General features: G+C 37.9%; 1 protein-coding gene across 4 annotated transcripts in view; it reads right to left on the bottom strand.

The window, feature by feature from the left end:
• Positions 1-15,062, bottom strand: part of Psip1 (PC4 and SRSF1 interacting protein 1) — a 45,928-nt gene extending 30,866 nt beyond the window's left edge. For all 4 annotated transcript variants that reach the window (XM_047525802.1, XM_047525805.1, XM_047525804.1 and 1 more), the window contains exons 1-3: positions 14,877-15,062; positions 14,173-14,380; positions 10,868-10,944 (exon numbers count right to left, since the gene is read on the bottom strand). In XM_047525802.1, coding sequence (XP_047381758.1) covers positions 10,868-10,944; positions 14,173-14,244 — 149 coding nt within the window. In that variant the 5' untranslated portion in view covers positions 14,245-14,380; positions 14,877-15,062. The remainder of the gene's footprint in view (positions 1-10,867; positions 10,945-14,172; positions 14,381-14,876) is intronic.
• Between the last annotated feature and the right edge of the window lie 922 nt (positions 15,063-15,984).

Raw genomic sequence — 15,984 nt, 5'->3', positions numbered from 1 at the left:
CTTTCTAACCACTTTCCTCATTAGATTGATAAACTTGTTTTCATTACTTCAGTCAAGTTCCTTGGACTGGACATTCAATGTCTCTCCAAATGTGCACATCTACATTCACAAGGTTAGCTACTTATTCTATAACTCTACGCACATTCAATTCAAATTAACTTCCAGCATTATTACTATTTCTTTACTGCACTTTCATTTTTGCTAATCATTTCCCTCGTTTGCTTATTTTGGTAAAGTCACTAGGCTCCGTCACTGGAGACAATGGCAACTACATACTTTACAGTCTATATGTGATCTGAGAAACAAATACACAATGATCAATCACCAAGAAACTATGAAAGTGACATAGTATGCATCTATGGTTTACATCTTAATTTGTAGGTTGAAAAAGTTAGTAGCAAATTTTCAACTTTATACCACGGTGTTGAGGGACAGGTGTTATTTAACTAAGCCACAGTAAATGCTATTTGCAACTATATGGAACTAAAGATGGCCTACATTCTTCTGTCCTCATGATTTGCCTTTAAAGTTCACTTTTATAGACACCAATATTTTGACTCCTACTTTGTGACTGCATTATATTACTATCTCTATTAAATAAAAGGGCAGGGAGGGCTGGGGTTGTGGCTTAGTGGTAGTGCTCACCTAGCACACATGAGGCCCTGGATTCGATCCTCAGCACCACATAAAAATAAAATAAAGGTATTGTGTCCACCTACAACTAAAATATATTAAAATGGGGTGGGGGCAGGAGAAGCAGCTCACTGTAGAACACCCGTGGAATTCAATCCCCAGTACCACCACTTTAAAAAAAAAAAAAAAAAAAAAAAAAAAGGACACATCTAGGCTGTTTATTAATGCAATTTGAAAGTCTACTATCTACTCATCAAAAATAATCAATTTATCTGGTCTTATTTACAACATCTCATTTACATACGTCTTTTCATCATACTTGGTTAATCTTTATTCTTAATTTTGCTAAATAGATTTTTTTAAAAATTCCCCACTTGCTCCTTCGCCCAGATTCTGATTCACTCAGTTCCACTTTCCATTATTTTATGACTCATGATATTCAAATAAATCATACATAAATTCACATTTGTTTTAAACTGGGGATTGAACCTAGGGATGCTCTACCCAATGAGCTATATATCACCACCCTTTTTATTTTAAGACAGGGTCTTGCCAACTTACTGAGGCTAGTCTCCAGTCTCAAACTTGTAATACTCCTGCCTCAGCCTCCCCAGTACCTGAGATTACAAGCATGTACCACTACATCTGACCTAAATTCACATATTCTAATACACCAAAAATTAAATAATATAGTCTTTCCAAATTTAAATATAGAAGTTTTTGATGCTTTAACAGTGCCAGTAATCAGGAAAACATAAAACCACAATAAGCTAATATTTCATTCCCAATAAAATATAATAAAAAAGAAAATGTGGCTGGGGATGTCTCAGTGACAGAGCACTTGTCTAGCAAAGACAAAGTCCTGGGATGCATCCCTAACACCACAATAAAAAAATAAATGAAAAAATAACAAATGAAGACAATGTAGAGAAATTAGAACCCTCATACACAGCTCGTTAGAAACATTCTGGCAGTTTCTCAAAAGACTAATCTTAGGGCATTTGACCCAGGAATTCTACTCTTCAAGAAGTGAAAATGGGGGCTGGGGAGATAGCTCAGTTGTAGAGTGCTTTCCTTGTAAGCACAAGGCCCTGGGTTCAATCCCTAGCACGGCAAAAAAAAAGAAAGAAAGAATGAAAATGTTATGTCCATACAAAAACTAGTGCACGGGGGCTGGAGATGAAGTTCACTGGCAGAGTACTTGCCTAGCAAGCTGCAGGCCATGGAATTAATCCCCTGCATGGGAAAGAAGGGGAAAAAAAAATCGTGTACACTAAGTTCACAGTGGCATTACTCATAAGAGCCAAATGCAGAAAAATTCGAAAGTCTGTCAATGATGAATAGTTATGACAGATTAATAACAATGGGCAATATTATCTGACAATAAGAAATGGAAGCACTACCACATGCTACAACATGGATGAATATGGAAACATTATGCCAAGGATAAAAAGTTAATCACTAAAAACCACAAGTTGTATAGTTCCCTTTATATGAACTGCTAGAACAGGAAAGTAATTCAGTGATTGCATAGGCCAAGGCAGGAAGGAGGATTGGGAAGAAACAGTTAAGTAACTGCTAATGAGTACTAGGTGTCTTTTAGATTGGGCTAATGCCTCCACTACTCTCTGGATATCCTAATAATCTACTAAACTGTATACTTAAATAGGTGAATTATATGGGCAATGGATCATATCTCTTTTTGATGTTAAAAATTTTAAATTTTGCCAGGCACTGTGATGCCTGTAATTCCAAAAAATTGGGAAGGCCAAGGCAGGAAGATCACAAGTTAAAGCCAGTATATTTGCGACTTAAGAGCCTGTCTCGAATACATACTTTTAGTTAGAATGAGTATCTTTTCATATCAACAATTATTTAACATATTATTTCATTGAATGGATAATCCAAAATTGGTCTATTGTTGGATAATTTTTTTTAAATTGTTGATCGACCTTTATTTTATTTATTTATATGTGGTGCTGAGAATCGAACCAGTGCCTCACACATGCTAGGCAACTGCTCTACCACTAAGCCACAACCCCATCCCTATTGCTGGATCATTTTTATATCAAAATTATTATTGAATAATGTTGCTATAATAAACATTAATCTTAGAACACATCTTCATAATCAATTTTAAGAACAGCTGGGTCAAATGATATTCTCAAGACTGATGACCACCTAATAAGACTCAAAAATGATGGTAGAGAATCCTCTTTGGAGATACATTCCCACAGGATTGGTGAACACAGGGTCCAAATTAGTTTTGAGTGAGAGCGCATCACTAATTTCCAAAGGATACCATATGTGGCTGTCAGCTCCAATTCACTTGATAAAATATTCCATTCTAAAGAGATGTTCAAAAAAAAAAAGAAAAATGACACCAGGCACAGTGGTGCACACCTGTAATCCCAGTGGCTCAGGAGGCTGAGGTAGAAAGATCTCCAGTTCAAAGACAGCCTCAGCAACATAGCAAAATCCTAAGCAACTCAGCAAGACACTGTCTCGAAATAAAATACAAAATAGGGCTGGGGATGTGGCTCAGTGGTAGAGTGCCCTTGGGTTCAATCCCTAGTACCACCCCCCAAAAAAATAACATGTAAAATAAAAGGAGGATGTAAATACACAAAATACCTAATATTGGAAAATTTAAAGTAAATCCAAACAAAATTCTTCAGAACATTAACAGGTTTAGGAATGTACTTAAAAAACTGGAGTAAAAGGGCTGGTGTCATGGCTCAGGGGCAGAGCACTCGCCTGGCATGTGTGAGGCCCTGGGTTCGGTACTCAGCACCACATATAAAAAAATAAAAAGATCCATTGACAACTAAAAAATATTAAAAAAAAAAAAAAAAAAACTGGAGTAAAAGCAAGGTACAGTAGCACATGGTCTGTAATCCTAATGACTTGGGAGGCTGAGGCAGGAGGATTTCAAAGGTTTTATTTATTTATTTATTTATTTTTGGTTGTAGATGGACACAACACCTTTATTTTATTTATTCATTGTTATATGGTGCTGAAAACCAAACCCAGTGCCTCACACATGCTAGGCAAGTGCTCTACCACTGAGTCACAACCCCAGTCCCAGATCTCAAGTTTGAGGCTAGCCTCCACAACTTGGTGAGACCCTGTCTTGAAATAAAAACTAATGGGGCTGGGGCTGGGCTGTATCCCCAGCCCCAATCCACTCATTTTGCCAGTTACTTACTGCCAACATCTCCATTCAGTCCCCTATCTTATTTGGATATTATAACAACTGTCATTGTTTTTTCTCCATTACTTTTTATTTGGTACAATATACATACCACCAAATTTATATCTTAACTACTTTGGGGGGGGGGGGGGCGGTGCTGGGGATTGAACCCAGGATCTTGTGCTTAAGCACTCTACTAATCACCACCATCCGTCTCCATAACTTTTTTTTTTTTTTGGTACTGGGATTGAACTCTTGAGTCACTTTACCACTGAATTACATCTCCAGTCCTTTTTAATGTTTTATATTGAAACAGGGTCTCACTAAGTTGTTGAGGTTGACCTCAAACTTGCAATCGTCCTGCCTCAGTCCTCCTGAACTGCTGAGATTACTGGTATTTGGTGCTACCCCTAGCTTTCATTTATTTTTATTATTTATTTATTATCAACAGTGCTGAGTATCAAATCAAGGGCCTCACACATGCTAGGCAAAAAGCCTAACACCAAGCTATACCCCCAGTCCATGTTCTTTTGTTTCTGTTATGGAGTTTTAGGAATTCCCTATACATTCTGGATATTACTTCCTTATCAAATGTGTGATTTGCAAGTATTTTCTCCCATTCCATGTATTGCCTTTTTACTCTTTGTCTTCTAAAACACAAAACCTCTCACTTGCAAAATCCAATTTGTCTAATTTTTTCTTTTGTTGCTGTGCCTTTGGTATCAGCGTAGAAAGCAATACTAAATCCAACGTCATGAAAATTTGGCCCTCTGTTTCCTTAAGAGTTTTATAATTTTAGGGTCTTACATTTAGGTATTTTATATATATATATATATATATATATATATATTTTTTTTTTTTTAAGTTGTAGGTGAACACAATACCTTTATTTTGTTTTTATGTGGTGCTGAGGATCGAACCCAAGGCCTCATATGTGCTAGGCAAGTGCTCTACCACTGAGCCACAACCCCAGCCCCAGATATTTAATTTTGAGTTAATTTGTATATGGTGTTAAAGAGTCCAACTTCATTCTTTTGAATATGAATATCAGTTTCACCAGCTCCGTTTATTGGAAAAACAGTCCTTTGTTCCAATAAATGGTCTTGACACCTTTGTCAAAAAAAAAAAAAAAAAAAAAAAAAAGGGCTGGGGATTTAGCTAAGTGGTAGAGCACCCCTAGGTTCAATATCCAATACCACTCACACAAAAAATAAAAATAAAAAAGGAATAAAAATGATTTATTCCATTACAGAGAATTTTATGCTCTTTTAAAAAAAATTTTAGCAAAGAAAATACACACATTAATTCAAGTGGTAAATTTCGGAGCTAAAAGAAAACTTAAGGATCCCCAAATCCTTATTCTAAAATTAGGAAATTGAAGTTCCGCTTACACAGGCATGGTCACCTAGCTGTTGAACAGCAGTCTCAACTCTGTGCAGTGATCATTAAAAAGATTTCAGAGTTTCCATTATCCACTGTAATATACTCTTTGAAGCATCTCCTAACAAAATATTGGTGCCATATCCCTTTACATTGAATTAAAACCTCAAATACCAATGGCAAACCTGTAAGAATCAAGGATAATTAAAAAAAAAAAAAAAAAACTAAAAACTTAGCAGATCATTGAGTACAGCAATAATTCTGTAATTCTCAAACAACCTATATTTTACAAATATGGTTCTTACACAACACACTCCTCAAGGCCCTAAGTGTGTATGTATGTGCATTGTGTCCTGATTTTTATAAGAGTTTAAATACACAAAAAGGCAGTTATGTCTTTGAACTAACTTTTCTTGTAAACAATCTGCCATACCCACTAGAGTATACACCATAATCCTCATGAAAGCTCAGTTGTTGCACACCTAGAACCTTTCCTTTAAAGTAAACCAGAAATCCCATGAACTAAATGGGAAGGTCTATCTAGGGTAAAGACTAAAATATCAAAACTTGTTTAACTTTGCCAAAGCTTACTGGACAGTTCATTTTTTATATATTGATTCTAACTTGCTGCTTTACTTCTCCATTACTCAAATCACACACTAGAAAACATTTTATAGGGTTTTATATAATAGCATGCTTTATTTTATAATGAAAAAATTATTCACTAGACAATTGAATATGCATCTGCTATATTTTATGCCATTAATCTGCTGGTATAACAGTTCATTTCATTACTTGGTGTGAGGCATAAGAGAATCTACAACAGTCCAACACCAGCACATACAGCTATGGTAGGAGTACGGAGGTTGTATGAGAGTGTGGAATAAAAATCCTATCCCGCCCAGGCTGTGGCTCAGTGGCAGAACACTTGTCTAGTACATGTGAGATACTGGGTTCGAGCCTTAGCATGACATGCAAAGATAAGCAAATAAAATAAAGGCATGCTGTCCATCTACAAATACAAAAAAAAAAAATTTTTTTAAATACTATCCCATGATTCATTCCTTTACTATCTGTACCTGTGATCCAACCAATACCGCCCCTCTTGACCTTCACTTCTAAAACTATAAATTAGGCAGGTTTTAAAACAGCCTATGACAGGGCAGGGGTTGTGGCTCAGTTGTAGAGCACTTACCGGGCATGTGTGAGGCACTGGGTTCAATTCTTGGCACCACATACAAATAAATAAAATAAAGGTCCATTGACAACTAAAAAATATTTTTAAAAAATAGCCTATGGTATATAAATTTCCTAAAGCTAAACATACAATTTCTTTGTAAAAAGGCAATTAAGAGCAGTAAGGAGATAAAAGCAGCAAAATACCATTTTATGTAAAATTTCCAGACTTTCTGAGAAATAGAATTAGGTTAGAGCATTCCCTTAATTAGTAAAGGCAATCAGTCAGCAAAACTCAAATTCACCTGCATTTCAAACAATTCAGTAACACAAGTACTATCAGCCTTGGAAAAATATGCAATGTTGCCACTAATTTATAAATCCCTGCAAGTACTGTTTCCAAAATGACATGTTTGTCAAAGTTGTACAATTTTTAATTAATAACTGACATTTAGTGTTTAACATGTACCATGCACTATTCTAGGAATTTTCATTTAATTATCTTGTTTGCACCCCAAAATTATGAGATAGATTATTATTATTCCCATGTCACAAACTAGGAAGAAGACCAAAAGAAAGTAACCCGCCTGAAGTCATATAACAGGTAAATAGCAGAGAGACTTCTAAACTAGTTGTATTAAACATTGTATTATTAAGAGAACAGCAAATTTGTAATTAACAAATGACTTTAACTGCATAAAACTTTCAATCCTCAGATAATTATTCAACAGCTATTATGTGGCAGATCCTTAAGTGATTACAAAACAGACAAGGTCCCTGCTACTTCAGCTTTTCACTTGTGGGTGAAGAGGGAAAAATCATTTTAAGTCATCACTGCATTTGAGAAAATAAACATAAAAAAGGAGATAGCTTAAATCTAAATGACTTCAAATATCTGAAGGCATAACATTTCCAGAAAAGGACAGACAAATAAAAAGGACCTGAGGCAAAATAAAACATATCTGTAGAACAGAAAAAAAGCACTGAAAAAATGTGATGAGGTAAGTTGGAGAGTTAAATATAGGCCAACTGGGTCTCAAAAACTGTATTTGTAAATAGTTTGTTTTGTTTTTGCTTTGGTTTTCTTGTACTGAGAATTGAACACAGGGCCTCATACATGCTGGACAAGCCTGAGCTACATTTCCAGCCCTTTTCATTTTATTTATGAGAACAGGGTCTTGCTAAGTTGCCCAGGCTGGCCTTCAAGTTTCTATACTTCTGCCTTAGCCTCGAAGGAGCTGTTAACTACAGGCATGTGCTACCTAGTTTATAAGTAATGTTTATGGTAATGTTAATAGGGAGTCATTGAAGGTTTTGGATAGGAAAATGACACAACCTGATTGGCATATAAAGTCACTAATTATATATTTAGAGTGGAAAATGAGACCAAGATAGGATAAGGACACTAATTACAGGAATAATTGTGACACTGACTTCAATTGTTAACAGAGGAATCAAAGGCAAGTGGGCAGATCAGTATGCATTTTAAAGGAAAAGAACAAGGATTTGCTGACTGACTAGATGTAGAGGGGAAAGGGAATGACTGTAATGAAAATCAAGGATAACGCCAAGACTTTGGCTCCAGTAAAGAACTGGGTCCATATCAGAATTGCCTACTAAGAATCAGTTTTAGAGCTGGGGTTGTGGTTCAGTGGTAGTGCAATCCCCTTAAATGTATGAGGCCCTGGGTTTGATCCTTAGCACACCACATAAAAATAAAAAATTAAAGGTATTGTGTCCACCTACAACTAAAATATATATACACATAAAACCTAAAGACTGGGCTGGGGATATAGCTCAGTTTTTAGAGTGCTTGCCTGTCAAGCACAAGGCCCTGGGTTCAATTCCCAGCACCACAAAAACAAACAACCCACCCTAAAAACTGAAAATATATACACACACACAGAAAAAGAATCCTATTTAAATGTTAGGTCTGTGATACCTAGTGGATGGTCAAAGTTAGCATACATAAGGGTCACTAATATTCAAAATTTAGCCAGGTAGGTTGGAGCACACCTGTAATGAAAGCTACCTGGAAGGCTGAGGCAGAAGGATCACCAAATATGAAGCCAGCCCAGGCAACTTAGCAAGACCCTATCTCACAATCTAAAAAGGCTAGGGGTATTAGCTCAGTGGTAAATTACTTGCCTGGTAGTGTGAGACCCTGGGTTCAATCCCCACTACTGCAAAAAGAAGCAAAAACAAAACAAAAAACTTTACTGCTGGACAAATGTACTATAAATGACATCAAATGATATGTAAAATTGGATGGCTTATAGGTTCGGGAAAGAATGCAGTCACAAAAGGATCCTGTTCTAAATCCATAATAAAATCTTAATAAATCAGTTATAGATCAGTAATATTCCAAATTTCTACTTCTTTTCTTCTTCCTGTCCCATCTAACTCCTGGTTGTCAGAACAGACTTCCATTTATGCAAAGTTCAAATACATAACTACCCTCCCAGGACTATTAGAGACCTAGTTCCTAAAAACTAAACTTAAATATAAAAAATATCAACAGTATATATGGCAGTACTACCTTTCCAAAGATAAGTGATGTATTTGTGAGAACACTAAGATCAAAACACTATAAAAGCATTTTGAATGAAAATCATTAGCGTAATTTTAAAGTTAAATACATTTTAGTTCTTTGAATATCTTATTAATTTCTTGAACAGCTCAGTGGTATAGTACTTGCCTAACATGTGGGAAGGACTGAGTTTCATCCCCAGCACTGCAAAAATATAAAGTAAAATCCTCATTTTTAAACTATGGGGAAAGAATGTTTATTCCTCTTCAAAATTTAAAAGAATAACCTAGGGCAGGGGTGTAGTTCTGTGGTAAAGTGCAAACCTCACAAAGGGTGGTGGGTACAGCTAAGTGGTAGAACATTTGGCCTGCATGTGCAAGGTCCTGGGTTCAATCCCCGGCACCCGAAACAAATAAGTAACATGTAAAGGGCCCTGGGATTCAATCTGTGGTAGGGAGAGACAAGCTAAAAATGGATCAGGCAGTGGTGCACACCTATAATCCCAGGTACTTGGGAGGCTGAGACAGAAAGATTACAAGTTCGAAGCCAGCCTCAGTAACTTAGCAAGGTCCTAAGCAACTTAGCAAGATATTGTCTCTCAAAATTAAAAAGGGTTGGGATATGTAGCTCAGTGATAAAGCACCCTGAGTTAAATCCCCAGTACCCCCCAAAAAAGAATGTACTATGTGTTTCATGAAACCATAAGAATACATATAATAGCATAAAATCTTTTAAATCGGAAAAACTAAAATTAAAGAATTTTAAACTCACAAAACTGAAAAATTCTGATGTCTGCTCACATTATTAATGTTTCCAACCCTCACATATGTCAGAATCATCTGGAAAGCTTGTTAAAACATACAGCTGGGCTCCACACCTCACAACTGATTGTGAGTCTGGGCCTAAGAACTTCCTTTTTTAACCAAAAATCCATGGGATTCTGGCGTTGCTAGACCTAGCACCACAATTTGCAAACCCTTACACATCAGTACACAGTGCACAATTTTTCAGATTCCTTTCCCACTAGGCCTAAGGCACCTATAGTACCTGCTATTTAGGAGGCTGAGGCAGGAGGACCACAAATTTGAGGCCAGCCTGTGTAATTTAACAAGACCCTGTTTCAAAATTAAAAGGTTAGGGAGGTAGCTCAGGGGTAGAGTGTCTACAGGTTCAATTCCCAGGACCACATACACATGCACACTAATCCTTTCCCTATTACTTTTGCCTAAGTTTCCATGGTAGTGCATGCCTGTAACCAGAGGCTTGGAAGGCTGAGGCAGGAGGACTGTGAGTTCAAAACCAGCCTCAGCAACTTAGAAAGGCCCTAAACAACTTTGGGAGACCTTGTCTCGAAAGAAAAAAAAAAAAGGGACTGGGGATGTAGCCGAGCACCCTGGTACTCCCCAAAATATACATATAAAAAAATAACATATATATATATATAGATAGATAAATAGATAGATGATTAAACATATATATATATATACACACACACACAATTTTTCTTTGTTTATATACAATATTCCTGAACCTAACTCGAAATAAATATGGTGAAAGTCAATCCAACTCTAGATCTAAAATTGCATTTTAAACAAATTATGTGATATTGTATGATACCATTAACATGAAATGTCTGTAAATGGCAAATATATACAAATTGGAGACTAGTAATAGGGTAGGGGTATAGTTCTGTGGTAAAGTGCCTACCTCACAAAGGGTGGAGGGTACAGCTAAGTCGTAGAACATTTGGTCTATATGTGCAAGGTCCTGGGTTCAATCCCCAGCACCACAAAAAAAAAAAAGATACTCGAAGACATTTTCAAAACCTAAATGATTTTAAAATTTTCTATTTCCTTATTATTTTCCCACTGAATCTCTACTTGCTTTTCTTCATTTTATGCCAAATGACCCTGCAAAATTAACTATGATTTACCTATAATGCTAACAGGACTTACGTCTCATGAGTTCCAAAAAAGAAAATGGGTAGTTTATTTGTGGGTGGCTTTACAGCTCCATCAGGAACTTCGTCTACCTAAAATAAAGATTAGAAAAATTAAAATATTTTCAATCATACAGACCTGAAAAAACTAAGAACAAGACATCCAAGAGATATCTGATATAAAATGGACTCATTATGACAAGCCCATAATCCCATAGCACCAGTTTTGAAACCCAAGAAGTTCTAAAACACAATATTTTTCCAAAACCCACTTGGTAGCAAAACCAGGACTGACACTGAGTTAATTCAGTCAATGCTTTTATCCCCCTAGTATTTCTGATGTTTCTCTGCAGAAACATTGTGTTGATTATGTGCTATCCCAGACCCTACCAGCAGGAAAATATGTGGCACAGGTTTTAACTTCATTTGATTTTAAAATATCAAAGTGTTGAATTCTTAAACATATTTGGCTCTAAGCACTTCATGTAAGGAATCCAAACCTGTTCCACAATCCTAAACAATATTTCTGTAGGAAGGCTATACAAAAAAACAGTAATGTAAAGGCGCACATTGGGCTGGGGTATAGCTCAGTGCTTGCTCAGCATCCACAAGATCCCAAGAATTCAAACCCCAGCACTGCAAAAAATACACAAATGAAAGGAGATATTAACAAAAGTTTAAAGTAGTATTTCCCAAAGTATGAAACACTTATTATGAAAAGATCCTCCATCCACATGGTTGAGTCACATGAGGTTACCTATTCCTTTTTCAGTTCTCTTTCAACCCTTTTAATTAAGGAAAAGTATTAGGTGCTTTTAATTAAAGAAAAAAGTATGAAGTTATATCTAATATTTCTGTAATATTTGTTACTCTGCTTTATTCCCTTTTGTTCAAGTTACCAAGCAGTGGTATCTAGAAAGAATTTAATAAATTTCTATTTCAAAAGCAATTTAATTAAAAAAAATCAGTTGACTTTGTTAAGGGAGTTGACTCGACTCCATTACACCATAGAAGGCCAGACCGTAAGAGTTACTGCACTGATCATCTGCAGGGACAAAAGGAGAGTTTGACACTAATAAAATCATTACCATCCAATACCACTAGGGACCTTAACTTCTCCACTTATACCTGTCACTTTAACCTGTCATTTCAACTGTGGGAAGGCCCCAAGAATTACAAAAATCCTTAAATCCTTAAAATAAGAAATATTTTCTGAAAAATTTAGTTTATATATTTCTTTCTGCTAGTAAATAGCTTTAAGAGTCTGTTCAAATGCTTATTAGCACAGACTGAGCTTAACAAGTGTTAGGCAAAATTTTTTTAAGTTGATTTTAAAAATGATTCTTACTAGTAAAGGATTACAAGAATATGTAAGACTTAAAAGGAATCCAGTTTGGACTATGTAGACAGAAAATGTTAAACCCAACAGGGAACAAAACTACACAGCTGAAACCTTAAATACTCTAAGCTCTGTAAAATAAAGATTTACAATTCTTAAGACTAAAGAAGGAAAAAAATACATAATTCTTAAAGAACACATCAAAACCAAATTTAGCTGCTTCCAAGGGCAGGAAAAAAAACAAAAATTCCCATTCCAATCCAAATGAACTCATTAAAAGCAAACCTGTTAAAGAAAGAAAGAAAATACTCTGGTCCTCCTAAGGCTACTTTATTATTTTTAATAGCACTAACTCTTAGTCACCTAACACACTGAAGGGTGTGGGGAGGATGATGTGGGAGTACAAAATTTTTTCAGTATTTCCACTTGAATTCTCACTAGAGTGGTTTGGGAATCTTGAATATGGATGTATCAGATACCCTCAGATTTTATGATACCTCAAAATAAATAAGGATACCTTGAGAAAATTATAAGAAAGCATTTTAGGGGGACCTTAAACCTGCTCAAATCCTTAGGCCTAATTTAAATATGAAACACAGTGTTTTGTAAGTGCATGATTATGTAACTAAGGACTGACTGGTGGGGTATCAAAAAAAAATCCAGTTTAAGGCCACTGCCCTCAAGAAGTTTACAATATATCTGGAAGTCAAAACACACACGAGAATTAAAAGATTCTCCTAAAGGGAACAGGTTAGAATGCCAAATATTAGATAAGGGTTATGATTAAAGATAAAGATGTTCAAGTGAAACTCCACTGAAATCGGATGTGATAAGACCAAGAGAAAAAAAGCTTTGAAAGGAAACATGTTAACTGGAGCCTAAAAAGAGCTGGATAGGAAAAAAGAAATCAAGAAACTATGATCATTCTGTACTTCAGTGGTACTCTCACTTGATCAATCCATGATTCTGTTATCTAACGGGTATCTCTGTACATTCCTCTTTCCAGCTCACAAAACAACAACTATAAGATTTAATTATTTTTGAAAAATGCCTTAAGGGCAAATTAGGAGAAAATAAATGGTTTTTAAAAAATAATAATTACAACTTTAGAATATCACATGGTTATATTCTAAAAAGATCTTGAGCTTACTCGAATGTATCCCAACGTTGTTCAGGTTCTATCTATCTGGGTCTTAGAAACTGGGTCCCACCAAAATCTAACAAAAGGTATTTTTCTGAAAATGGAACTTAGGTGAATCAGACAGTTTCAATGCCTAAGTGTCATAAAACATCCTGGGTCCTTAGTGACAACTCTGTACCACTAGATGTGAACCCCGAACGTGGTCCACTCCTTTTGTCCATTGGAAACAAAATTAGGTAAAACAACTTCATTAAGGTCGTAAGGTAAACAACATAAATAAAAACCTGGAAATAAATTTTATGGACCTTCCTTGGTACTGACTTACAGAAAAATTTTCAAGACTATCCACTCCTAAACATCTTTATTAAACAAATAAACCCAGACAGAGCCTCATCAACTCAAATCATGTTTTTTTTAAACCCTGATTCAATTTAATAAAATATACACTTCTGACATTTAAGAGTTTGTAATTTGCATAGGTTCCACTGATATGTTGTACTTTATTCAAAATTTAGGGAATGTCATGCTTCACTAGTTTTTAAACATGGATCATTCCATCTACAGTGAAACCTTAACTGGCATGTCATCTAAATATTTCCTATAAGAACACCTGTCAACGATTGTCAAAAACAAGCCACAGGGAAATAGGTATGTAAGAAAACCTAGATTTTTACAATTGCATGGGAAATTACTGGGCAAAAACTAAAATGAGAAATTACAAATGAGATAAACAAAATCGAGGGAGAGAAAGGACACAGGAAAAAAATAATAGAAATGGAAGGAAGAAGGCCTCTCAGAATGAAGGCAGCACCATTAAACGCGAAGGCTACAAATCACTCACTCGAGCTGGCCAATGAGGATAACCTTTCATCTTGGCGAAGATGAGGTCTCCAGGTTTGAAATCGCGAGTCATGTCTCGGGGGCGAGGCCGGGGGTCCCAAACCCAGGAGATGCGGCGGTGCGCGCGGCAAAGGGATGCGGGAGCGCGGATGAGCCCAGGCTCCCTCGCTGGCGGGCGGGGGAGGATGCCTCGGGGTGTCCCGACGGGCCTGCGAGGGACAGCAGGGAGGACGGTTAAAGCGAAGAAACCCGAAGGGAGGGGCCGCAGGGGAAGGGGGAGGGGCAGGGACGGCGAGGGTGGGGGTGGGAGAGAGTGAGAGGAGGGCCGCCTCCCGCTCCTCCCGTAGAGCGCGGCTTCCGCAGCTACCTCTCCTGGCTGGAGCAGGTTTCCAGCTTAAAAGACGCCACCACCTGAAGCAGGGATGCTGCCCTACCTCAGATTCCTTCCTCCCGCCCCATCTTTCCCAGGGCTTCTTCCACGGGCTCAAGCCCCAAAAGGGAGGGGATACAGTGAAGAGAAACATGAATTAAGAAAGGCGGACATTTCCCTTCCATCCACGCACGACCTCCCCCACAACCTGCTCCTCGACGGTCACAACCCCAGGTCGCCCCTCGGCCGGGCCGCGTCCACTTCCCCGCTACAGCCAAAAGAGAGGCCACGGGGGGGGGGGGGGGGGGCGGGGCGAGTGACCGCCGCCCGCTCACCTGCCGGGGCCGTGGACGCTGAGGTTGCGGTGGCGGGCCGGCCGCCTCCGCCCGCGTCCACGCAAGCCACCTGCGCCACCAGCTGCCGCAGAGGCGTCTCAACGGCTAAGAATCGCAACCGCCGCCACCACTGCCGCCGCCGTAGCTGCGCCGCTCCCGCGCGGCTCCCGCTCGGCGCCCGCTAGCACTGGGGCAAAACCAAGTGCTCACTTAGGTAGGGGGGATAATATAGCACCCCTACAAAGTCTGTGATGCCAGAGCGGAGGTTTGAAGACCCTAGATCCTTATGTTTCCTTTTCACTAATAATTGCATTCCGAAGAAAAGAGAGACCGATAAGAAGGAACGGAGAAGTGAAGGAAAATAGCTGGAGTGGCTGCGGTTCTCCCCTGCGGTTTGTGGAGTGGTCAGGCCTGGCCCGCCCCTGCTGGCTGCTCTGCGTGTGTGTATTTGTATGTGTACTGTATGTAAAAGGCGGGGAGGGAGGAAGCGATTGTTGTGGATCGAGTTTGGGGGCGGATATCAGGGCCCATAGCACTTGGATGCGTTTTAGGGAGAAACAGGCAACCTGTTTTTGCATCGTTTCCCAGGGTGGAAAGGCTTTAATTCTTTCTTGAGTGATTTGCATCATCCAAAAAAGAGGAGCTGTACAAAAACCCATAGATAAAATTGGAGCACCAAGCGGTTGCAGGGTACGCAGCTTGTAGGCCTTGCACCTCGTTGAATGGACCTTACGGTCTGCTTTTCCTTGAGATTGTAATACGAGAAAGACTCATTTCATTTCTTTTACATTTAAAGCACCAAGAACTGTTAAGAAAAAAAGCAATCCTAACAAATGCAAAATGTGAAAACAATGACAGGAAAGCACAAGCTTGTTAGATAGGATGTGGGTTTGGGCCCAGACTAAATTTTAGCTGCTTCTAAATTTTATTTCCCTAGTAGACTGGTAACTGGTAGGTGGTACAGGGAAGTGTTACCAAACCTCAATACTTTTCAAGGGATTTTAAAGATTACCTGATTTTTTATCTTTAGCTAATGTATGTTATTAATATATTGGTATTAATATGCCCAGCCCTCTGACGTGAACTGATAATTTAGTATTTTTACTCT

This window comes from Sciurus carolinensis, chromosome 14 (assembly GCF_902686445.1).
Source record: "Sciurus carolinensis chromosome 14, mSciCar1.2, whole genome shotgun sequence".
NCBI lineage: Eukaryota > Metazoa > Chordata > Mammalia > Rodentia > Sciuridae > Sciurus > Sciurus carolinensis.
Note: the sequence above shows the minus strand (reverse complement) of the source record. Positions and strands in the feature narration are given on the sequence as shown.